Source organism: Schistocerca cancellata, chromosome 5, assembly GCF_023864275.1.
Source record: "Schistocerca cancellata isolate TAMUIC-IGC-003103 chromosome 5, iqSchCanc2.1, whole genome shotgun sequence".
Lineage (NCBI taxonomy): Eukaryota > Metazoa > Arthropoda > Insecta > Orthoptera > Acrididae > Schistocerca > Schistocerca cancellata.
In genome coordinates, this window is record NC_064630.1 from 761106331 (window position 1) to 761132475 (window position 26145).

At 41.2% G+C, this 26145-nt stretch overlaps 1 protein-coding gene across 1 annotated transcript in view; it reads right to left on the bottom strand.

The window, feature by feature from the left end:
- The window catches only part of LOC126188791 (inositol 1,4,5-triphosphate receptor associated 1-like), a 396777-nt gene that overhangs the window by 111133 nt on the left and 259499 nt on the right, over positions 1–26145 (bottom strand). Inside the window, exons 4-5 of the mRNA XM_049930405.1 lie at positions 24179–24206; positions 27–167 (exon numbers count right to left, since the gene is read on the bottom strand). Of these exons, the coding sequence (XP_049786362.1) occupies positions 27–167; positions 24179–24206 (169 nt within the window). The remainder of the gene's footprint in view (positions 1–26; positions 168–24178; positions 24207–26145) is intronic.

The window sequence follows — 26145 nt, forward strand, 5'->3', positions numbered from 1 at the left end:
TGTTGTCAGGAGGTTGTTTGCCTCACCTGGATGGCGGCACGCAGGTTGTTCTCCTCTTGGATCATGTTGAGCTCCGCCTGGTCCCTCCAGCGCTTCTGCAGAGCGACACGTTCCTCAAGCGTGAGCTTGTCTGTTTTGAACGCAATAGAGATTGCAGTGAAGCGATTCTATAAACAACAACCACATAGTACGTGTCTGTAATAACACAGCTGACACTGTTTTAGTTTAAAACTAAATTAGTCGACACTGCGTTAAATAACTAACTTAGCCAGTTATAAAGTATTATTTGTTGCTTCTGTTTCACAGTTGTATAAATGACTTAACGTAACACGTTAACCTGGTGTTCAATTTATTCTTGATTGTGCGAGCGGTTTAGCTGAAAGGTCATTTTCCAGCACCTGTTCTACGCACACCATTGATACAGGAAAATTTCAGGTGTACAGAAAGTTTGAAAATTGTAGTAAAAATACAAGCAACAGTTACAGTTTTGTAATACCAGCAAGATTTGAATAATTTGCATACATTAAAACAAAACAATGTTTAATATGTAATATTGATAAAAATATTTATTCATTCAGAGGCAGATGCATGGAGTGTCAGTTACACGCAACTATCCAAGGAACACATAAGATTAAACGGCAATCATGAGAAACTGTTAGCCTTACTAATTTTTAAATGCCGTAGACTTATTTCCAATCAAGTGGACGTCACGATTAATATTACCTATGTAACAAGATGTCATGAAAATTTTTCAGTTCGAGTTGTTCGTCGAAATGTAATTCTATTCTTGTGCCTTACGTAAAACCTTAACCCGCATACGAAATTCAGATGAACTGCACAAGACATGCAGTGCACCACGGAATATGAAAGAAGAATGTAAACTCTTTCGATGCTAGTATCCGTAGTGAAAATAGGACTTATGCACTTAATGTTTTCCGGAAACAGGTCACATTTAATGGGATATGGGATAATTCAGCATACCTCATGTCAGCTTATAACACAAAGACGTGTTTTTAATGCAATGTTAGATATAATACACTGTTTACTACAATCCGATAAGAACAATGAAATAGAACTGAATATGTTGACAGACAGATCCATGGAAAATTGATACAGCTCCGAAATAGATGATGAAATAACTGAATTTCATTCATCATAATCAATGTTTTAGTAAGCTTGCAACTGTGTAATTCATGATATATCCAATGAAAAATTGCAACAGTTAATTACGTTTTCATGATTAGTACAAAGTGTTTCAAGGTTTTATCCTCATATTCAAGTGCATTTGTTTACAAGATTTTTTGTGATGTTTGGCTGTGTGATTTTCTACTTCTTTTGCATTATACTTCTCTTTTTTAGGTTCTACGGCAATCGAAAGACTGGACAAATGAACCTTGGAATTTCTTTATATACTAAGGTTAGAGACAGTATTTTTTGGTTTTCTATTAATGAGTACTGCACCTCCTCTATTACGCATACGATTATAAACACACACGAATCATCACTAAGAATATTTCTTATTGTAATCAAAATATGCTTCAGAGATATTGTGACAGTATGGTTTCACACAGGTTTTGTATACAACCAGAGATGTTACATTTTCTGTTGGTTACATTTATATGCTTAAACTTGTCAATTAAAAAATTTATTTTACCATTATTAACTACTGAATTATCGATTGTCATTATATTTTGCTGTAGATGATGTGTAGTCTATGGGGTAATGTACGTATTTGTGGAAATTATTACAGTTCTCATATACAGTCGAACATTTGACAAAATTAATTGATTCAATATCTAGTTTGTGACCTGGAAAATTTTTTCCTTGCTTTTTGTCATGTATAAAAATTTACAGCTCCTCCATTAAATACACTGTATGTGATTTTGGGATTTGCTGGAGTGTCTTTACAGCTTCTTATATGGTTTTCAATGGGTGCCTATTGTTTTTTATGTGTGTTGCTATTGCTGATACCAAAAATCACATACAGTGGATTTAAAGGAAGAGTTAGAAATTTTTTTAGTACGCCACAAAACTAAGGATAAAAATTTCTCAGCAAAACTCTAGATAGTGAGTCAGTTAATTTTTCCAAATATTTCTCCCACATATGATAAATGTAGTAATTTCCATAAATATTTGCACTACCTCATAGAACCTACTCAACACTACAACAAAAAAAAGAAACACAATGTATAATTCAGAATTCCATAACGCTAAAATAAATTTTCTAATTGGCATTTTTACGTTTATAATGTAATCCGCAGAAATTCTAACATCTCTGACAAACTCTGTGTGAAACCACAATGTTATAATTCTCTGAAGCATATTTTGATTACAAAAACAAGCTGTGTAAGTGATGGTTTGTGTATGTGTTGTAATCTGTGTAATGGAGGAGGTCCAATATACTTGTAAGCAGAAAAACAAAAAGGCTATCTCTAATGTTAATATAAAAAAACATTCCAAGATTCAGATGTCCGATTTTCCGATTGCAGTAAAACCTCAAAAAGACAATTATAGTGAAAGAGAACCAGAAAATCACATATGGAAACGTCGAAACAAATATTTATGTAAATTTATGCTCTTGAAAATGAAAATAAATGCTGGAAACACGATGTTCTAAGCATGAAAAAAAAGGTAACTGGTGCATTTTTTTATTATTTAAAACAACAGAGAAATAACGTTAAAAAATGAAGAGAAAAAACAGAAACCAAAATATGTTGTCACATCATACACTGTACAAATATCCCATAAGAAGTAAAACGGGAATACAAATTGATTTTTGGAATAGAAATCAAATTCATTCCAGCACAGGACATAAATCCGACCCTATACCCCACTACCACCAATGGGACAGTGAACGACTGCAATAAGCATGACATACGTCAAACGGATAGAAAAATATGCACATGCTGGAAAGAACAACGTAACATCTACAACAGCAATCCATCGACATTAGCTAAGTATTTAACAGATGAAAATCATTTAGCAAATAAAACGGAAAATAGTGTTGTTATATTACATGAAGCACAGAAAGATAGGTATAGGGATCTTATGCAAGAGATATAAATTTTTCCACGTTATGCAGAAGACTCAAATTTCATTCTGAATTAACAACTCGAACTGAAAAATTATAGATTAGATTTTTCGTAACATCTTGTTACAAAGGTCTTCGGAGCCAAATACGTCATTTGCAGATAAGAAATGTTTAATGCTAGTGATTATCTGCCGTTTTGTTTTGTGCATTTCTTTGACAGGTGTCTGCAATTGACACTCCGTGCATCTGACTCTACATTACTAAACGTTCTTTATAAATCTTATATTTGTGACACCATGATTTTTATCTATGTACGTTGATTCCTGATGTTAATAAAAGTCTGTATGTATCACTATTTTTTTTATTTAAATTTTCAAGCATCCTTTTCAGCTGAAATTTTAATGATCATGATATGCATACAACAGGTACTGGAGAATGGTCTTTGAACGAAACCAGCCCCATAATAAGGAATAAATTGAACAGCAGCTTAAGTTGTTTCACGTTTCTACAATATATTATTTAATTATGCAACAATCATTTGTTTACACAGTCTTGGAAAATTTACAAAATGACAACTATGTTCTACTTACGGTTGAAAACTTTACTTTTTAGTCCATTACTGGCCGTTTTCAATTGTAAAGTCACTATCACACGATACATGAAGTGCACGAACGCAACACGATAACAAATTGGATACATGGGATAGCCGGAAAATGTAAACACCTACAAGCAACCGTGCATGTTGCTATAAGTCAGTCAACAGCGATCGTAGGATACCACTGAATGTAAAGTGTCCTCGTTCGTGTCAAAGCACACATTATAGGAGCAGAACAACGTTGTCATTTGAAAAATTATTTGTATATTTTATTGAAATATTTAACTCTTAGTTCAGTTAGACCTATGTGATAATGCCACTGCGTAGCATTACACGTCATACAATATCCAGAACATTTAAAATAATACGATCTAAATATTAGAACATTAGACCACGAAATTCCAGAATGATAAAGACAATAAGACACTAAAACAATAACAATAAACGTAATAATAAAAATAAGGTACATACTTCAAATAAATGTGCTCCTTTTACAAATGATAACGGTTAGCACGAAAATGTGAAGCCGTCAGAATACCTCATTCCTAAGAACTATCCTAACGTGAGCCATTAATGATTCGGGAAGAAAACATGCAATAGTAAAATAAGAGTGGCTGGAAAATGAAGAGAAGTCTGTTGCTTCGTTACATGAGCACCATTCGTACTTTTAAATTTATTTTAATAACTTACAATAACTTGACAGAACGGACACGAGGTACTCATACATGAATAAGACTGTTGACTGTTCCATTCACTGTTCCTAGCTCTGTCCCCTGACAGGTATCACATACAAAATATATAAAATTACAAAATTGCCGTCATCGACTATTATTATAGTCTATGGCGGAAATTTCACAGTTTTTTCAGGTCTGGTGAATCTCTAGCCAGTCCAAGTCGTAGTATTTTTGGGAAACCTTGTAAGGTAAATGTAAATGTGTAACTAAGGCCTCCCGTCAAGTAGACCGTTCGCCGGGTGCAAGTCTTTCGATTTGACGCCACTTCGGCGACTTGCGCGTCGATGGGGATGAAATGATGATTAGGACAACACAACACACAGTCCCTGAGCGGAGAAAATCTCCGACCCAGCTGGGAATCGAACCAGGGCCCTTAGGATTGACATTCTGTCGCGCTGGCCACTCAGCTACCGGGGACGAAGACCTTGTAAGGTTACTGTAAGATAAAAAAAAATGCTACCTCCACATATCGGAATATTTAAGCACTAGTGGTCAGTTGAGGAAGCATTCGCAACAAAGTCTTGGAGTTCGAAGCGCTCCTAAAAAACAATGTATCTCACGTAATAATAGGCACAGATACCATACTAAGTAAGATTTTTGATAATATCTGTGTATCTAAAGGATAGGCTAATGGGATGTGGTGTATTCGTTGCAAGAAACATGAAACTCATATCCATCGAAACAGGAATTGAAGTTACATGCGAGTCGTTTGATCAAGACATAGTATCAGATGTAGAAAAAGTTTATAATTGCATCCTTCCATTGAATACCAGACTGATCCACAGATGTAATCGGAAACTTTACGGAAACTCTTTGTCACTAATACGTATGGTACCCAATTATACTATCATCACTGACGAAGACTTTAATCATCTAACATTCCGTTGACAAACTCTCTTTGGTGCGCACGACAAGACAGCCTGCGAAACAATACTAAATATCTTTCCAGAAGACTCTCTAGAGACAAATATATTAGATCTAATGGCGATCTAATGGTGAAAATGACTTGCTCGCATTAATGATGATCGCAATAAAAATTTGGGTCGTAAGTAAAATCTATGAACGCTACAGATAATTCAATACCTTCCCTTGCTGACAGTACGGGTAATGTAACTGATGATGATAAACAGAAGGCCGAAATTCTAAACCTAGCTTTCAAAAACGCGTTTACCGTAGAGGACTGCAGCACCATTCCCCCTTTCAGTTATCGAACAAACGAAAGGATGGCTGAGATAGTGTTTAGTGTACCTGGAATTGTAAAACGGTTAAGATCTTTAGAGGCCAGGAAGGGATGTGGCCCAGGCAGTATCCCCGTAAGATTTTATGTTGACTATGCTACACATATAGCACCATTCTTATCCATCATCTATCAGAGATCATTGTAACAGCGGAAAGTTCCACGGGACTCGAAGAAGGCCCAGGTCATAGCAATCTATAAAAAGAGTAGAAAATCGGATGCACGTAATTACCGGCCAATTTCACTGACATCGATTGTTGTAGAATTATGGGACATATTTTGTGTTCAGACACAATGACCTTTCTAGACTCTGAGAAACTAGTATACAATACGGGAGAAACAACGTATAGAAAGATCTGTCAGAAAGAAAAAAATGACTCAAGGCAGCAAGGGCAGAAATTTAGAACTCAGTTTTCAACAGTTTCTTCAGAAAGGATAATTCTCGCACCACTGCAGAAATGAGCGTCGTAGATGTTAGTGTTATTAGCGTACAGAAACAGTTAAAATTGAGCAAGGCCCCAACTCCAAATGGAATCCCCGTCAGAGTCGACAGAGTCTGCAGACGTGTCATCCGCTCTTTTGACCAGTGTTCCACAGAAACCGCAAAAATTGTAGTGTCCTATATCAACAGTAAAAATAAATCAGTTGGTATCATCAACTCAAACAAGCACCTGGCTGGTTTGATACTGAACGTACATACGAATAACGACTGGTGTGTGTAACTCGACAGAGAACGTCCCAGAAATTGTGAATCTTCAGGTTTTCGCGGCGCAAAGACTGCTCCATTAAGTTTCGGGAATGCAGCCGCATGAATTCTGCTTCTTCTTCTAATTTTCGGCTGTATACCTTTCAGCCATCTTCAGAGAGAGCCGTACGACTGACGCTCCAGCGCTCGCTCCATCCTTTTAAACTCGCGGACCGCGCCACTGCGCATGCGGCCACAGATAAACAAGGCGCCAGTGATGTTGATCGGCGGCAAAGACGTACAATACAGGTATGCATGAGTTACGTCTGTGGCTGCGCATTCGATCCATGCTGGGAGGTCGATGTATTACTGGGAGCTGAACTGTAGCGACGTCTTTGTAAGTTCAATATTGAAAGTGCCGGATTCCATGATTTATCTAATGTGAAACCGCTGTCTCCATTAATTAAATTCTTCGTCAAGCGGATTTCAATGGCCTCTTTTACTACGGAGTCCCAGAAAGATGAAACAGAAGTCAGAATTTCGACATTTTCATATACCATAGAGTGACCAGAATCAATACAATGCTCTGCCACAGCCGATTTACTGGGTTGTAAGAGCCGAGTGTCATGCAGTATATCGGAAACTGAGCCATACGGACTTATATTTACATGCAAATAGCTGTCACCATCCTTCGCAGACGAGTAGTGTTCTAAGAACTTTGGTACACCGAGCACACGTCATATCTGATGAAAGTAGTTTAAAAGACGAACTTTTACATCTGAAGAGAGTTTTTGAGGACAACGGGTATTCTCCACAACAGATACGTAAGGCACTACAAATAAAACCTAAGGTGTCCGTAAGGAATGCAGAAGATGACGAGGAAACATTTAAATCCGTGGCTGTCCTGCCGTATGTGGGAAGCCTTTCATCCAAAATAGGACGGATCCTCACTAAACATAAAGTAAAAGTGATTTTTCGTCCACCGGCGAAGATGGCTCCACTCCTGGGTTCCGTTAAAGATGACTTACTACTCCGCAAGCCTGGAGTTTACAAGATACCATGTGAATGTGGCCTTTCATATATCGGACAAACGAATCGTACAGTCCAAGAGAGGTGTACGGAACATCGCAGATACACTCGGCTCTTACAACCCAGTAAATCGGCTGTGGCAGAGCATTCTGTTTCATCTTTCTGGGACTCCGTAGTAAAAGAGGCCATTGAAATACGCTTGACGAAGAATTTAATTAATAGAGACAGCGGTTTCACATTAGATAAATCATGGAATCCGGCACTTTCAATATTGAACTTACAAAGACGTCGCTACAGTTCAGCTCCCAGTAATACATCGACCTCCCAGCATGGATCGAATGCGCAGCCACAGACGTAACTCATGCATACCTGTATTGTACGTCTTTGCCGCCGATCAACATCACTGGCGCCTTGTTTATCTGTGGCCGCATGCGCAGTGGCGCGGTCCGCGAGTTTAAAAGGATGGAGCGAGCGCTGGAGCGTCAGTCGTACGGCTCTCTCTGAAGATGGCTGAAAGGTATACAGCCGAAATATTAGAAGAAGTGGCAGAATTCATGCGGCTGCATTCCCGTAACTTAATGGAGCCGTCCCAGAAACTGTGCAAGACCTGGGCTGACAGGCATTTGAAATCCGACGCCTACTGTTCTGCGAAAGCTTATATTAAGTGGGGAATTTGGAGATGCTAGGGCGTCCTGCACATACATTGTGTGTGTTGGGTGTACGTCAAGCTCCGTCTCGATTTGACAGCCGAAACACATTCAGATTTCGGGAACTATGTAAAAATTTCAAATCCATTGAAAGCTCGTTCTGACAGGTGTGAAGGCAACCGAACCAATAGTTTAGTAAGTTATGGTTGCAAAGTACTGACATGAATTATTTACAGAAGAATGGAAAGACTTGTAAACGCTGATCTCGGGGAAGATCAACTTGGGTTCTTAGAAGTTGGACAGAAGTATTTCAACCCAAATGTTGCGACAAACTTTTAGGGGATTGAGGATTACCTACAACTCGTAGCCACAAATGTAGTTGTTAAGTGGTAGCAGAGGTCGCAGCTCGGAAAGGAAACAAGAGAATGGTTCTGTTTGACACTGTTATTGGAAACAATGGGTGCACATGCTGCACAATACGAATACAACTGAGTTATTCCATGTCAAATTGTTTAACTTAGGAAAGTTTCCCTGCTCGACCATCACGGATTTCGAAGAAATATTATGTGAACATTCGCACATGTCCCCGATGAACACTGGTAAAGTTTAACGTTCGTCGAAGCCATACTGGCCGAGATATAGTCACTTGCTTGGCTCCTTGCGTGACCCTGAGCCGAGAGAGCGTGAATTTTTGGCGGATCTGGGCTGTTATATCTCGGACAATATTTTGTTGAACAAAATGAAATTTGGCCGTCTTGTAAAATCGTACGCTTTCACTTAAGAATAATAATGAAAGGAATTTTATGAACCATATTCAGCCAGGAAATTTTAGACAAACTCGCCCGAAAAATCGGCGCCTGTTAAACTTCCGAAGTTTGGCCTCTTATATCTAAGGACTTAGGGTATGACGAATTTGAACCTGGGCTTGTAGTAATCTAGCAATACAAGGTTCTCAGATATAAAGTTTCGTTTATGTTCCACTATCCAATACTGAATAAATTAAGTAAGAAAATTGAAGATTTTGTAAAAATCTCAAAAAAGCGGTATTTTCGATCTGATTTTGCAAAAACACTGTGTTCTATAAAACTGTTACCTGTGATCATTAGAAATACCGTTGTTTTAACCACGTAACAAGTGTACTTTATTATCCTAGAAGGGCTAACAATGCTAGGTAATTTGAATCAAAGTTAGGTACGAAATTCGCGGTATGAGAAAAATGTTCACTTTGGGTTCCGTTATCTCATAAATACGCGCTAAACATGAAATTGAAGACACAATTTCACCGTAGCACAAGGATGTGGAATACAAATTTCATTCGCCTACAGTTTTCCAATAATGTGCAAATTCGTCGAAAAACGACGCGTTTTTGTGAAAAGTGGAAAATAGTGTATATTCGACATTTCTTTTATAAATATCTCTTCTTAATAAAGCTTCAAAACCAGTCTCGTCCGAAACAATATGTTGTAACCCCCTACGGAACAGTAAGTTTACTTTCCACCATGAGCTAACAATGCTACATAAATTGAGGCAAACAAGTCTGAAAAATCGCGCTGTTTTAACTTTGGCTTCTTTTATGTCCTCGATTAAATGAACGATAAACATGAAACTTTGTACACAACAAGTTAACATCATAAAAGTTTCCCATATAAAATATCATGCACGTACTGCTTTCTAACTTTCTACAAAATCAATTCTAACTTGATTTTCGTAAAACATCACCAAAAATAGATCACATTTTATTTGTTTTTAGAAAATCTGTTTCCCATAATTCATTTCAAATTAATCGCAGCTGGAAGTGCATGTTTTTAAGCATTCAAAAAAAATCACGTTCTATTTTTCCAAAATACAGCAACAATCAATCAAAATGACTCAAATTTGAGGGAATGTACCACGGGTAAAGGCTAGGTTGCAGCAACCAGTTGCCAGTGTTTCGTTGCATGAGGTTATCTCACTATTTTGCGTCGGTGCCTGGTGACTCTGTCACGAATGGTTCGAGAACATGAACTGGCAACCCCATCGCCGTAGAGGTCACGCCCGATGGCCGAGCAATAACAGCCACTGGTGTGTTTCTTCATCCAGGTTCCCAACCGTCTAATTTGGTTTCTTAACTTAGGCTCTAAAGCCTTGTTGTACTACTTGTCTGCTGACAAAGCCATTTGCTAAATACCTTACCTACAATTCTCAAATCTCTAGGAGTATCTCTCACAGGCAGCAAGCAAAAATTAATATCAATTTTGATTTTAAACTCCTCAGTATCGCAACATTATTAATGTATCAACGGAACAAAACGATGCACTGATACAATTTATGAATTCTCAAGGCCCAAATCTTTCATTTTCTTGGCTCGACAGACAGGATGCTTGTACCAGAACAACACCTCATATCCACGCTCTCTGTTTATTTACTATTATCATCTGCCTAACAGTATCAATTTTCAGAAAAGAAGCAGCAGAAAGTGGCTCAAAAGAATCGAAAAATGTAAACAGCAAAACTGATACTACTTTTTCTTACCGCCTATAAGAAATGATCCTACAGATCTGAGGATCGGAGATAAGGTACTTAGCAAATGGCTTTGTTAGCAGATAGGCACCACCGAAAATCTTTGGAATTTAAATAAAGAAACCAAATTAAAGGCTTGGGAACCTGAATGAGCAAACCCCACCCGTCGGTGGTATGGTACAGCTACTGGCCCGGCCGGGGTGGCCGAGCGGTTCTAGCCGCTACAGTCTGGACCCGCGCGAACACTACAGTCGCAGGTTCGTATCCTGCCTCGGGCATGGATGTATGTGATGTCCTTAGGTTAGTTAGGTTTAAGTAGTTCTAAGTTCTAGGGGACTGATGATCTCGGAAGTTGAGTCCCATAGTGCTCAGAGCCATTTGAACCATTTTTGAACAGCTACTGGGCGTGACTCCTACTGTGATGGGGTCGCCGATTCATGTTCCTCAACTGGGAATGGCAATGTCACATTACGCCAACGCAATAATACAACGAGATATTACTAGTCAATTTAAAAATAAAAACCACATGCAACGAACCACGGACAAGTTGCTGCAACGTAGCCTCTTTTATGGTACGTTCCCTCAAATTTGCCCGTCATTTTCAGGTATCGTCACCGCACTTTGGAAAATCGAACGTGACTTTCAGCATGCTTGTTAACGTTTTCTTTCAAACTGTGATTAGTTTTAAATCAATTATGGAAAACAGATTTTCTGAAAGAAAATTGAATGTGATCTGTTTTTGTATTGTTGAACTAATTTTGTAGAAGTTTAGAAATCTGTACTTGAATGATATTTTATAACGGAAAGCACTCTCTTGATAAATTATTGTCTAAAGTCCAATATTTATCATGCTTTTAATCAACGAGATATAAGAAGCCAAAAATTATATCTTTACTCGCTGCGCGATTTTTCCGGATAGTTTATTTACATTTATGTACCACCGTTAGCCCATGTTGGAAATTTTACCCACTGTTCTAGAGTAGGTTAAAATACGTTGTTTCGGCTGAGACTTATTTTGAAGCTTTAATGTAAAACGGTATTTGTAAATGAAGTATCGAATATACACTAGTTTCACCTTTTCACAAAAATAGTCATTTTTTCGATGAAAATAGTAGGCGAATGAAATTTTGTATCCCACATGCTCCTGCTACCGAACTACTGTGTGTTATTTTCATGTTCAGTGTGCGTTTACTCTATGAGATAAAGCACTTCAAAGCTTACATTTTTTTTATACCGTGATTTTCGCACCTGACATTAATTCAAATTATCTAACATTGTTAGACCGTCTAGGATAATCAAATACACATTTTTACGTGGTTAAAACCATGGTATTTTTAATCTTAAAAGTTTTATAAAACACAGCTTTTTTGAAAAATCAAGTCGAAAATACCGCTTTTTTTCTTTTTATAAAAACCTTCAATTTTTAACTTCATTTATTCAGTATTGGAAAGTGGTACATAAATGAAACTACATATTTGAGTACCTTCTGTTGTTAGATTACTATGAGCCCGGTTTCACGTTCGTCATATCTTAAGTCCCTTGGATATCAGAAGCCAGACTGAAATTTTTCCGGGCGCCGACTTTTTTCGTTTTTTTTTGTATAAAATTTTCTGGCTTAATATAGCTCGCAAAATTCTTTTCGTTATTATTCTTAATAGAAAGCGTACAATTGTACCAGATGGCCAAATTTAATTTCTTTCAACAAAATGTTGTCCGATATATAACAGCTCAAATTCGTCAGAAATTCACGTTCTTTCTGCCCAAGGTCGCGCATGGGGCCAAATAAGAGACTATATCTCGGCCTGTGTTGCTTCGACGAACGTTAAACTTTACCAGTGTTTATTGGGGACATGTGCGAATGTTCACATAAAATTTCGTCGAAATCGGTGATGGTCGAGCAGGGAGGCTTGGATGAACTGATGCTGGAAGTTAGCACCATCACACGCCACGAATGCCCGACACGGACGGAGCATTGACTGCGGACACCCTCCAACACACCGGACCGAGCGAGGTGAGGCAGTGATTAGTACATTTCACTCGCATTCGGGAGCACGACGGTTGAAATCCGCGTCCAGCCATCCAGATTTAGGTTGTCTGTCAAATCCCTAAATTGCTCCAGAAAAATGCCGGTATAGTTCCTTTGAAAGAGCATGGCCGATTTCCTTTCCCACCCTTGACACAGTCCGGGCTTGTGCTCCGTCTCTAACGACCTCGACGTCGACGGGACGTTAAATCCAATCTTCTACATCTACATCTACATCTACATCCATACTCCGCAAGCCACCTGACGGTGTGTGGCGGAGGGTACCTTGAGTACCTCTATCGGTTCTCCCTTCTATTCCAGTCTCGTATTGTTCGTGGAAAGAAGGATTGTCGGTATGCCTCTGTGTGGGCTCTAATCTCTCTGATTTTATCCTCATGGTCTCTTCGCGAGATATACGTAGGAGGGAGCAATATACTGCTTGACTCTTCGGTGAAGGTATGTTCTCGAAACTTTGACAAAAGCCCGTACCGAGCTACTGAGCGTCTCTCCTGCAGAGTCTTCCACTGGAGTTTATCTATCATCCCCGTAACGCTTTCGCGATTACTAAATGATCCTGTAACGAAGCGCGCTGCTCTCCGTTGGATCTTCTCTATATCTTCTATCAACCCTATCTGGTACGGATCCCACACTGCTGAGCAGTATTCAAGCAGTGGGCGAACAAGCGTACTGTAACCTACTTCCTTTGTTTTCGGATTGAATTTCCTTAGGATTCTTCCAATGAACCTCAGTCTGGCATCTGCTTTAGCGACGATCAACATTATATGATCATTCCATTTTAAATCACTCCTAATGCGTACTCCCAGATAATTTATTGAATTAACTGCTTCCAGTTGCTGACCTGCTATTTTGTAGCTAAATGATAAAGGATCTATCTTTCTGTGTATTCGCAGCACATTACACTTGTCTACATTGAGATTCAATTGCCATTCCCTGCACCAAGCGTCAATTCGCTGCAGATCCTCCTGCATTTCAGTACAATTTTCCATTGTTACAACTTCTCGATACACCACAGCATCAACTGCAAAAAGCCTCAGTGAACTTCCGATGTCATCCACCAGGTCATTTATGTATATTGTGAATAGCAACGGTCCTATGACACTCCCCTGCGGCACACCTGAAATCACTCTTACTTCGGAGGACTTCTCTCCATTGAGAATGACATGCTGCGTCCTGTTATCTAGAAACTCCTCAATCCAATCACACAATTGGTCTGATAGTCCATATGCTCTTACTTTGTTCATTAAACGACTGTGGGGAACTGTATCGAACGCCTTGCGGAAGTCAAGAAACACGGCATCTACCTGTGAACCCGTGTCTATGGCCCTCTGAGTCTCGTGGACGAATAGCGCGAGCTGGGTTTCACATGACCGTCTTTTTCGAAACCCAAATCTTCCGGGCTGTTACACCGGCGGTTTCTTTTGACTTTAGCAGCTGCGCAGACGATTCTTTCGGCTAAATGCATTCCAGACTCCACGGGGTCGCGATACATGAGAGCTTTTATGGCTCCCCACAGAAAGAAATCACCGGGTGGTGAGCGTAGAGGCCAGGGAACCGGTCCACCTCGCCCAAACCGTCGATGGCGGCATGACCTGTTCACATGACTACACACGTCCGGTACAACATGAGTAGGCACCTCATCATGTCTGAACCACATGCTGCGCCCTTACATTTGCTGGAACATCTTCAGTAGAGCCGGGAAGAACCTTCCAGAAAGGACTGAAAATTCGCTGCGGTCAATCGGAATGGTAGAAGGAACAGCAAGACTAACCAATCGCCGACCAAACCCGCCCACACGTTAACCGTGGAGCGATGTCGTGCCGCGTGGTGCCACACACCGTGGGGATTTCCTGCCGACCGCAAATGATCACTGTGGTGATCGACTACGCCACCCTTTGGACACGAGGGCGACGTAAGGACTCTGCGTTCAAAACACGGCGGACACTGCTAAGAGACATCCAAGTATCAGAGGTAACTGCGAAGAAAGAGCAATGGACTCCTAAGCGGATGGCCCGTGTTCGTGTACAGTACCACCTAGCCGTGTGTGACGCCGTTGGCAGCCATGCATTGCTACGCTATTCTCAATCCTTACGATGTGCTCCGTCTCCCCTAGAAGTTCGTCGCAACATTTCTGGGTCACGCTGTAAATTAAAAAAAAAATTCTTTGACAATGTGAAATGGACTTCTGTCCTCGAAACGTAGCAGTGTTGAAATACACGGAACGAAAGGTTATTGAAAGAAAATTGGAAATTTGTTGTAAGGTCTTATGGGACCAAACTGCTGAGGTCATCGGTCCCTAAGCCTACACGCTACTTAATCTAACTTACGCTACGGACAAAACACGCACCGATGCCCTAGGGAGGACTCGAACCTCCGACGTGGGGAGCAGCACGGACCGTGATAAGACGCGTCGAACCGCGCGGCTACCCCGCGCGGCGTTATTTAAAGGTTGTACTGAAACGAGACTACAGTTATAAGAGATCATGGACAAGAGACCGAAGCAGTAGTTGAGAAAGGAGTGGGACAGGGTTTCAGACTTTCCCAAGCGTTATTGCCGGCCAGAGTGGCCGTGCGGTTCCAGGCGCTACAGTCTGGAACCGAGCGACCGCTACGGTCGCAGGTTCGAATCCTGCCTCGGGCATGGATGTGTGTGATGTCCTTAGGTTAGTTAGGTTTCATTAGTTCTAAGTTCTAGGCGACTGATGACCTCAGAAGTTAAGTCGCATAGTACTCAGAGCCATTTGAACCATTTTGAACCCAAGCGTTATTCAGTCTGGATATTCTTCTAAATGAGGAGAAAGCCAAGGAGAAATTTTGGTAAGGGAATTAACTTTCTAGAACATGAAATGAAAACGCTGAGGTTTGCCGATGATATTGTAACTGCGTTAGAGACGGCCAAGGACTTTGAAGAGCAGTTTAACGGAATGGATAACGACTTGTAAAGCGATTTTAAAATGATCCTGAATAAAAGTAGGAAATGGGTAATGGTACATACTCAAATTAAATCAAGCGATATTCAAGAAATGTTTTAGGCAATGAGAGGCTAAATGTCGTAGATGAGTTTTTACTATTTGGGCAAAAAAATATCTGAATATCGCCTAAGGAGAAAAGATATAAAACGCAGACTGAGAATAGCAAGAAAATTATTTCTGAAAAAGAGGAATTTGTTAACGTCTAATGCAAATTTAAATGGTGGGAAGTGTTTTCTGAAGGTATTTGTATGGAACGTAACATCTTACTGAACTGAAACGTGGAAGATAGACGATTCAGACAAGAAGGCGATAGAAGCTTTTGAAATGTAGTGATGCAGACGTACGCTCGAGGGTAGATGGTTAGATCGAATGATAAACGATGAGACACATTGAATCGAAATGGAGAATACAGACATTAGTGGCACAACTTGACTAAAAGAAGGGATCGCTTGATAGGATTCATACAGAGGCATCAAGAAATTATCAGTTTCGTAATGGACCGAAGTGTGAGGGGTAAGAATTGTAGAAAGGGGCCAGTAAGCAGCTTCGAATGATCGTACATTGCAGTAGTTATGCAAAGATAAGGGAGCCGGCATGTATGCAGTAGCATGTGGAACTACATCAAACCAGTGTTCGCACAGAAAACAACAACAACAACGATCCATGGCAGAGAGGCATCTGTATACAACTCAAACTGCTCTAACAGTTCAGATGGCTTTCCTGTGAGTGCTGCGGTCTGTTATGAGCATTCATGGGACTCGTTTTGAGCGCACCTTTCAGTATCCAGGAGTTTCAGTCATAACACACGTACTTCCAGTGGTCACCGATAGCTGTAGAGCCGGCTGTCGATTTATAATTCGCCTGTCTGCACATACAATAGTCGATATCAGTGCAAAGGCAGGGTTCGTATGAAAGTAACATACAATGGCTGAAGCATACATGTATCGAATTTATTTTGAAAGCAGTAGACACAAACGGCATAAACAACCATGATGGGATTACGTAGTTCCTTTTGTAAAACGAGTAACAAAAAAGGCGTTTGTATATCCTGGATGGAAATTTTTACAAAGTCACACCACCCCCGTTCTTTTAATACATTGTTAGTCTTTAATCCAACCTCTACTCTTCCTAATTACCTCAAGTATTCCCTTTGGCATTGATTTTATTAGTGTCTCTAGTTCTTGCAGTGAAATTGCCGTCCAATCTTCTCGTATCTCTCTTTTTTAGCTCATATACGGCCCCAAATTGCCTTCTATGCCAAGTATTGCCCAAATGGTCTTCAAATCCAGGCTACGTGTAGGCCAATGCAAGACATTGATATATTTATCTTCAGACTACTTTCTTGTTGTGCAGGAAGATGTACAGTTGCATTACCTTGTTGACAAGTTAGACTTTTGTCCCCTAGGTTCGTTCTCACACGTTCTAATCCATTCTGTCTCTAACATCACAGCGTGCGTGTTAGAGCTGATTCTAGTGTTCACCCAAGCAATGAGTGATTTACTTTCAGTGTAGAAGACTGCCCAAATCCTAAGACTTCTACCACCACAATTTCTGCTCGTGCGTATCTGCTGCCCTGTTCTCAGATCATGGCGATCATACTGAAATCCTTCCGGACCATCAAAATTAAACTTCTTTTCATCACTGTAGATCACTTTATCCCATTCTCAAATCCATGACATACATTTTTCAACAAATGCCAACCTAGCCCGTTTATGAATGGGAGTTAGAGCAGGTTTCTGCAGTCTTTTCTTTTCCAATGCAATATACAGGGTGATTCAAAAAGAATACCACAACTTTAAAAATGTGTATTTAATGAAAGAAAAATAATATAACCTTCTGTTATACATCATTACAAAGAGTATTTAAAAAAGTTTTTTCACTCAAAAACAAGTTCAGAGATGTTCAATATGGCCCCCTCCAGACACTCGAGCAATATCAACACGATACTCCAACTCGTTCCACACTCTCTGTAGCATATCAGGCGTAACAGTTTGGATAGTTGCTGTTATTTCTCGTTTCAAATCATCAATGGAGGCTGGGAGAGGTGGCCGAAACACCATATCCTTAACATATCCCCATAAGAAAAAATCGCAGGGGGTAAGAACAGGGCTTCTTGGAGGCCAGTGATGAAGTGCTCTGTCACGGGCTGCCTGGCGGCCGATCCATCGCCTCGGGTAGTTGACGTTCAGGTAGTTACGGACAGATAAGTGCCAATGTGGTGGCGCTCCATCCTGCTGAAATATGAATTGTTGTGCTTCTTGTTCGAGCTGAGGGAACAGCCAATTCTCTAACATCTCCAGATACTGTAGTCCAGTTACAGTAGCACCTTCGAAGAAAAAGGGACCAAAAACTTTATTGGCTGAAATGGTACAGAAAACGTTTACCTTAGGCGAGTCACGTTCATACTGAGTTGTTTCCCGCGGATTCTCGTCGATTCACTTCTGCCGTACTCAATAACACAAAAAGCTTTCTGTTGAGCGGTCGCCATCTTAGCATCAACTGACGCTGACGCCTAGTCAACAGCGCCTCAAGCGAACAAATGTACAACTAAATGAAACTTTATAGCTCCCTTAATTCGCCGACAGATAGTGCTTAGCTCTGCCTTTTGTCGTTGCAGAGTTTTAAATTCCTAAAGTTGTGGTATTCTTTTTGAATCACCCTGTATTTCCATTTGACAAAATTTATCGTACATGTCTGGGAGTACTGGCAACTGTAAAACAGCAATAACCTGACAAGAACATCAGTTTCTGGTCCATGATTTGCACCCCGTTCTGTCCATATTGTGCGCCGAATCTAACGAAATTATAAATCACTGTACTTGAGCGGTTTAACTTGGTGATTTGACGACTAGAGAGTCCCATTTCCTTCCACATACCGATTTTTGCTTTTTCATCACTTGATAACTCTTTTTCGCGTGGCTGTGTCACAATCGAGGTTTACGTATGCAATACGCACAGTCACTGATGGTGTCTGTTTCCTATGTGTAGAAAAAGCACCTAAGCACGCAGCATCACCGCAGAGAGCCGACTGCCTTTATGCTGAGTTCCATCCTCTAGCAGTTGAACAGCTGATGTATACTAACTGACATCAAATATGACATCATTTCACCGCATCAGGATGTCAAAAGCAGACTAGCATTGGCAAAAAGGGCCTTCCTGGCCAAGAGAAGTCTAGTAGTATCAAACATAGGCCTTAATTTGAGGAAGAAACTTCTGAGAATAAACGTTTCGAGCACAGCATCGTATGGTAGTGAAACATGGACTGTGGGAAAACCGGAACAGAAGAGAATCGAGGCATTTTAGATGTGGTGCTACAGAGGAATGTTGATAATTAGGTGGGCTGACAAGTTAAGGAATGAGGAGGTTCCGTGCAGAATCAGAGAGTAAAGGAATAAATGGGAAACACTGACAAGAAGGGACAGGATGATAGGACATCTGCTAAGACATGAGGGAATGACTTCCATGGTACTAGGGGGAGCTGTAGAGGGCAAAAACTGTAGAGGAAGACAGACATTGGAATACATCCAGCAGACAATTGAGGACGTAGGTTGCAAGTGCTACAGGACGGACGGGCTTCATCCAACCAGTCAGAAGTCTGACGACTCAAAACAAAAATTGTCAGCCATTAGCAACAAGGGGAAGGCCTCAGCCACAACCAACCGACTCGGCTCATGTGTGGGAGGTCGCTTGTGCACAACCTAAAACGAAAGACTCCAATATATTTTGGCTGAACAACCCACGGTTTTGAGAAAACTACCCCAGAAGTTCATGACGCGCAATCGACTCAGAACTGACGGGATCGACTGATAACTGAAACTTGAGCAGTTTTCATCAATATCTATGGGGTCAGCGAATGCATATTTCCTAGAAATCGAGGAAAGAATCTTTTTCGACTTATGTTTGTATGCCCATAAGGTGATGTATGGAAACGGAGCGGAATATCTGTGTTCCATTCCCAGTTCTAACCTATAGTTTTTTATTTATATGACTCTCCGTTTGAAATTGGTAATAATAGGCGGGCTAATTAGATAAGTAAATCATTTAGGAATAATAACAGAGTAGACAAATTTTTCAAACGATCTGGTTAGTAAAGTATTAAAAACATAATCCTAGTCGACTTACAATGTCTGTTTCAGTCATTCTGTTACACGTTCTCAATTTTCCTAGAACAAGTAGATAGATGGTACTTCTCATATAAACATTCCAAGCAGATATACTCGCGACACCAAGAACATCTAACGAATGCAATCTTCATGCAACTACATCGTTCTTTCTGAAGATTTGAAAAAAAACAGGCTTGCTTTACATTGTAAAATATTTCTTTTTCGAGATTTAATTTTGATGCATACCATATCATTATCTGAAAAATCGGTGCTGAAAGTTGATCAAGAATTACACTGTGAATCGTTATTGCACCCGCTCGGTTGTCCAATTCCAGCTGGGTTTCCACAAGCACAAAGTAATTTTGAAGCCTCGAAATCAGGTAAAGTACTTGGTGATAAACATGAAAATCCTATGGTGGCACACAGATTTGCAGTTTGGCGCTATTATTTATACCGTGGCAAGTCGGTACACCTTCGTTATCCATAAACATTCTGTTACACACAATTAGTTCGTCCACGCCAGGAATCTAATACCAGACAGAACTCGTTAGCAGCAAAAGTTTCTTATATGTTCCCAACGTATGTTTTGTGAATTGAATTCTCCTATTTCCCGGGTTTGGAGCAAGCAAAGTAAACATTTTGTAACGAGTCGGTTAAACGACTGACCTCTTCTATCCCCCCACGACGAAATTGATCATTAGTTTCTTATAAACAAGGGAAAACTTTGGGCAACAATTTTCCAGACGCTGTGACGCAATATTGCACCGTGTACGAATGTGTTATTTTATGCACACTAACAGCTGTGATAAGGGCTAGTTTCTCTCGACTATGTGATAACGTGCGTCGAATGCTCGTGTTTGCGGCAGTCTTACCGAGAATTATTTTTACACTACAAGGCTTAAAAATTTAATTCTTTATTAATCCAAGCCGTTTAAGTTATTTACTTGCTTGCTCTGTTGTTATTCGTCATTGATTTACTAACCTTATTGGTACCATACTATATTGGTACCAGTTTCGATGTTGAAAAAATATAAATAAAAACTGCAACTGGGAGTAAGACACAGATTCTCTGCCTCCCAGCCTTGGTCGCCAGCCAGTGGTGCTTTAGTTTAACAGCGCGTACCTTATAGGTTCATAAGCGGCAATCGAAAAAGCTTCTTTCCTCGATTTCTAGGAAAATATGATTTTTCTGATCCTATATACGTTGATGAAGAATGCTCAGTTTTCAATTATCCGTCGGTCCCGGCAATTCTCAGTCTATCTTGCGCGTCATGAACTTCAGGGGCAGATTTCTCAAAAAGTGGGAGGTGGGTGAGAGTGGGGTGATGTTGAACGAAAATATCTTATATTCATTTTAAGTTGTACAAAAGCGATCTTAAAACTATGAGCCGAATCGGATGGACGTTTCATAAGCCTTCCAGTTGTTAGCAGTAGCTGCTAGTGCTGTTACGAATATATCGTGTTTTCGGCACAGGGGTTACAGGCAGATTGTTGAATCCACTGCTAGTGTAACAACTACGCTGGAACATGGTAGGTGGGAAACAAGAGGAAAGGAAAACTGCACCAGAGGAACATTTTGGTTGTTTGTCGGAACAACAGCAGCATCTTCGATCCTGTGATTATACAGTACGGGACATATCGACCTGGAATCTCCTCCCATACCCAGTGTACGCGAGTGGACTAAGCGTCAGCACAGAGAGCCTGTTAGAGGTCGCCGGCTACTTGCCAGGTAGACGTTGTCACGGTAACGAGCGGGTCAGTGGAGGACTGTTGCCTCTCAGATGGAGCGCATGTCCGGCTCGTCACACACTTAGGGATTCTGCAGTTACATTTTAGTTACTGGATTTACTGCTTAAGCTGGATGCTGGGATGATTTCTTCGCAGACGACATGGCCGATAAACTCACCCATCCTCCCCCAACCTGAGCTTGCGCTAGTCTTTGATGACAGCGTCATGAACTGGACGTTAAGCCCTAATCGTCCTTCCTTCGTCCCTTCCTGTCGTTGCTCTGTATGCACAAAAGGCGCTCAACGTGCTAACGACCATCCCAACCATTAACTTAGTCCCTTCCCTACCCGTATTCATAACTTTCTGTGTCATATTACGCTGAGGTGAGAGAAGTCACTGGTTAGCGATATGCACAGATACTGTAGGTGGTAGTATCGAGTTCAAAAGGTACAGAAGGGCAGTGCGTTGGCTGAGCTGTCATTTTTATTCAGGTGATTAGTGAGCAAAAGTTTCTGACATGATTATGGCCATACGACGGCAATTAACAGACTTTGAACCTGGAATGATAGTTGGAGTTAGACTCAAAGGACATTCCAGTTCGGAAATCGTTAAGGAATTCAGTATTCCGAGACCCACAGAGCCACGAGAGTGTCGAGAATACAAGATTTCAGGCATTACCTCTCACCACGGACAACGCAGCCGGGGATAGCCTTCAAAAAAATGGTTCAAATGGCTCTCAGCACTATGGGACTTAACATCTGAGGTCATCAGTCCCCTAGAACTTAGAAATACTTAAACCTAACTAACCTAAGGACATCACACACATCCAAGTCCTAGGCAGGATTCGAACCTCCGACCGTAGCGGTCGCGCGGTTCCACACTGAAGCGCCTAGAACTGCTCGACCACTCCGGCCGCCGGATAGCCTTCACTTAACGACCGAGAGCAGCAGCGTTTGCGTAGAGTTGTCAGTGCTAACAGACAAGCAACACTGCGTGAAATAAGTGCAGAAAACAATGAGGGACGTACGACGAACGTATCTGTTAGGACAGTACGCGAAATTTGGCGTTTATGGCTATGCCAGAAGACGATCTACATCTACATCTACATCTACATTTATACTCCGCAAGCCACCCAACGGTGTGTGGCGGCGGGCACTTTACGTGCCACTGTCATTACCTCCCTTTCCTGTTCCAGTCGCGTATGGTTCGCGGGAAGAACGACTGTCTGAAAGCCTCCGTGCGCGCTCTAATATCTCTAATTTTACAGTCGTGATCTCCTCTGGAGGTATAAGTTGGGGGAAGCAATATAATCGATACCTCATCCAGAAACGCACCCTCTCGAAACCTGGACAGCAAGCTACACCGTGATGCAGAGTATCTCTCTTGCAGAGTCTGCCATTTGAGTTTGCTAAACATCTCCATAACGCTATCACGCTTACCAAATGACCCTGTTACGAAACACGCCACTCTTCCGATCTGGTACGGATCCCACACTGATGCGCAATACTCAAGTATAGGTCGAACGAGTGTTTTGTAAGCCACCTCCTTTGTTGATGGACTACATTTTCTAAGGACTCTCCCAAATCTCATCCTGGTACCCGCCTTACCAACAATTAATTTTATATGATCATTCCACTTCAAATCGTTCCGCACGCATACTCCCAGATATTTTACAGAAGTAACTGCTACCAGTGTTTGTTCCGCTATCATATAATCATACAATAAAGGATCCTTCTTTCTATGTATTCGCAATACATTACATTTGTCTTTGTTAAGGGTCAGTTGCCACTCCCTGCACCAAGTGCGTATCCGCTGCAGATCTTCCTGCATTTCGCTACAATTTTCTAATGCTGCAACTTCTCTGTATATTACAGCATCATCAGCGAAAAGCCGCATGGAACTTCCGACACTATCTACCAGGTCATTTATATATATTGTGAAAAGCAATGGTCCCATAACGACGACGCGAATACCTTTGCTATGCCTTTAGTACCTTTGCTAAGAGCAGAACATCGCCTGCAGCGCCTCCCCTAGGCTCATGACCATATTGCTTGCACCCAAGACGACTGGAAAACCGTAGCATGGTCAGATAAATCCTGATTTCAGTTGGTAAGATCTCACTGTAGGGTTCGAATGTGGTGCGGACACCACGAAGCCATGGACACAAGTTGTCAACAAGGCAGTGTGCAACTGGTGGTGGCTCCATAATGACGTGGACTGTAATTACACGGAATGGACTGAGTCCAACTGAACCGATCATTGATTAGAAATGTTAACGTTCGCCTACTTGGAGAACATTTGCAGCCATTCATGGAATTCATGGAATTTTTATTGATGACAGTGGGCCATGTCACAAGGGCACAAGTGTTCGAGACTGGTTTTGAGTACATTATGGACAGTTCGTGCGGATGATTTGGCCGCCCAGATCGCGCAGCTTGAATCCCATCGAACATTTATGGGACATAATCGCGAGCTTATTTTATGCACAAAATTCTGCACCGGCAACAGGTTCGTAATTACGGACAGCTATAGATTTCTGCTAAGGGCATCCAACGACTTTTTGAGTACGCGTAATGTCGAGTTGGTGCACTGTGCCGGGCAAAAAGTAGGTCGTACATCGTATTAGGAGGTATCCCACGACCTTTGTCACCTCAGTGTGTAACTGTTATTTACATGGCAAAAGGAAGATAGATTCATAAAGTGTGTGGTGTCGCGGTGAAGATGCGTGGGCGTTGTTTGATGCCATAATATACAGAGGACTCTTTGCGTACGCTTGTATGCTTAAGGCGTACGGGTCTGGCTAGATTACTCACCAGCATTACCTTTCCCCAGTCTCTGTGAAGCACCCCCACACCACACTCATCTGAACGATTCTTACCTCTATGTCCTGGTCACTTGGTGGTTCCCTGCGAAAGAGAAGAAAAGAAATGTTAGTATGCATTCAATGTTTTTCCTAATTACCTGTAAACCGAGCAAATTAAAAATTATTTATCACACTTGGCTCCAGGTATCTGTTCCCTTAACCGGAAGTAAAATCACTTTTGATGTGCAACCACAAGATTTTCACGTTTCTCTCAGAATTACACCTTTTCAGATGCGTCACAACCGCCGTTTTGCCTCATTCGTCGGGTAAACGAACCAGACTTAAACTGCATAAAAATTTACGCTATCATAAAAAGAATGAAGGAGAATATCGGCAAAGATTCAAGTTAGTAATATCGTATTTCGCCTATACAGTGTGTATCATAATTAATCCCGAAAACGCGTAGAGTTGAAAGTACATGACACTAGAAGCAAAAAAGTCTCAGTAAACAAAGGTTGTAAAACTAATACGTTAACAGTTATGAGCATTTCTTCATCTTCGATGCTGTAAAACAAATTTCTTTCTACTGCAAGCTCTTTCCTTTCCATATTTTCGGAGCAGGTAGTATGTTCCAAAGCAAGAAAAAATGTCCAGTAAACGTGGGCTCTCACGTACGTACCTTCACAGCTGTGAGCACTTGTTCAGCAAAAGAGACCTGTTTCTCATTAGCGAAGATGAAGAAGCGCTCACAGCTCCTAACATGTGCGTTTTAGACCCCTGTTTACTAAGACTTATCCTTCTAGTGTCGTCTAGTTTGACCCATATGCGTTTATGCCGTTAATGCACCCTGCGTAATGAAAGTCGTCGCTGAATACTGCGGATAAATACTAGCTACAAACCAAACAGGAAGCAAGCGATTGGGCTCATTACTTAAATACGGGACACACACTCACGAAGAGCGAGATTCGTATTTCAGTTTTTGTATCGAGCAGCGCGATGGTTCGTGGGACAACAACTCTTTGTTTGTCCCGTTCTTCTCCCACCATCCTTGAGGTCGATCTAAGAAGACCTAGATCTAAACAACACGTCAATGTCTTTCCTTCAAAAATAGCTAAATGAATTGACCCGCAAGACTCAAGTCACGGACCACGTATAACTGACGCAGACTTGGGAGACACTATGTGAAATCAAACCAGTATTCTATGTATGTGACATTCAGAAAGCAACGGATCGAGGTACACAGTGGGATGTTATTGCGCTTTCAAATCACTTTCATGCATTACTTTGCCCAGAATTTTATAGAGAAAATTTGCTCATTCGGAACATGAGGGCCCGTCTAGCAAACGATTACAATGGAAGATATTCAATAGCTTAGGGATATGATACAAACACGAAAGATTAGAATTACAGAACTGTAAATCCACTTTGATTGCGAGAATTCAGTGCGATGTGTAGCCACCACGTGGTGCAACCATAGACTCTATATGTCGTGGCGTGTAATCGAAGAGAGCCTGGATATGCTGCGGGGAACACATGCCACACGGTTTGTAGGCGAATCTACAGAGCTTCGATAGTGGCTGCAGGAGGACCAGAACGAACAACTTGCCGACCGACCGAATCCCGTACAAGATCAATGGCCGACAAGTCTGCCGCACGTGAAGACCATGGAAGCTGTTGTGGCGTAGCAAGACAGCCACGCCACTCGGAAGTAGCCGAAAGGCACGCGTACACACACGCCGACTGGCGTGAAGTCTGGAACAGGATACTTTGTGAATGCTATAGAGAAAAGTACGTATCTAAGTTAATACTCAACTTTAATGCATCCTTGTGGTACATCGCTCTTGACTATACAAATTAGACTCTCTCCAGATATGGTTAATGGCACCTTGCTAGGTCGTAGCCATGGACTTAGCTGAAGGCTATTCTAACTGTCTCTCGGCAAATAAGAGAAAGGCTTCGTCAGTGTAGTCGCTAGCAAAGTCGTCGTACAACTGGGGCGAGTGCTAGTCCGCCTCTCTAGACCTGCCATGTGGTGGCGCTAG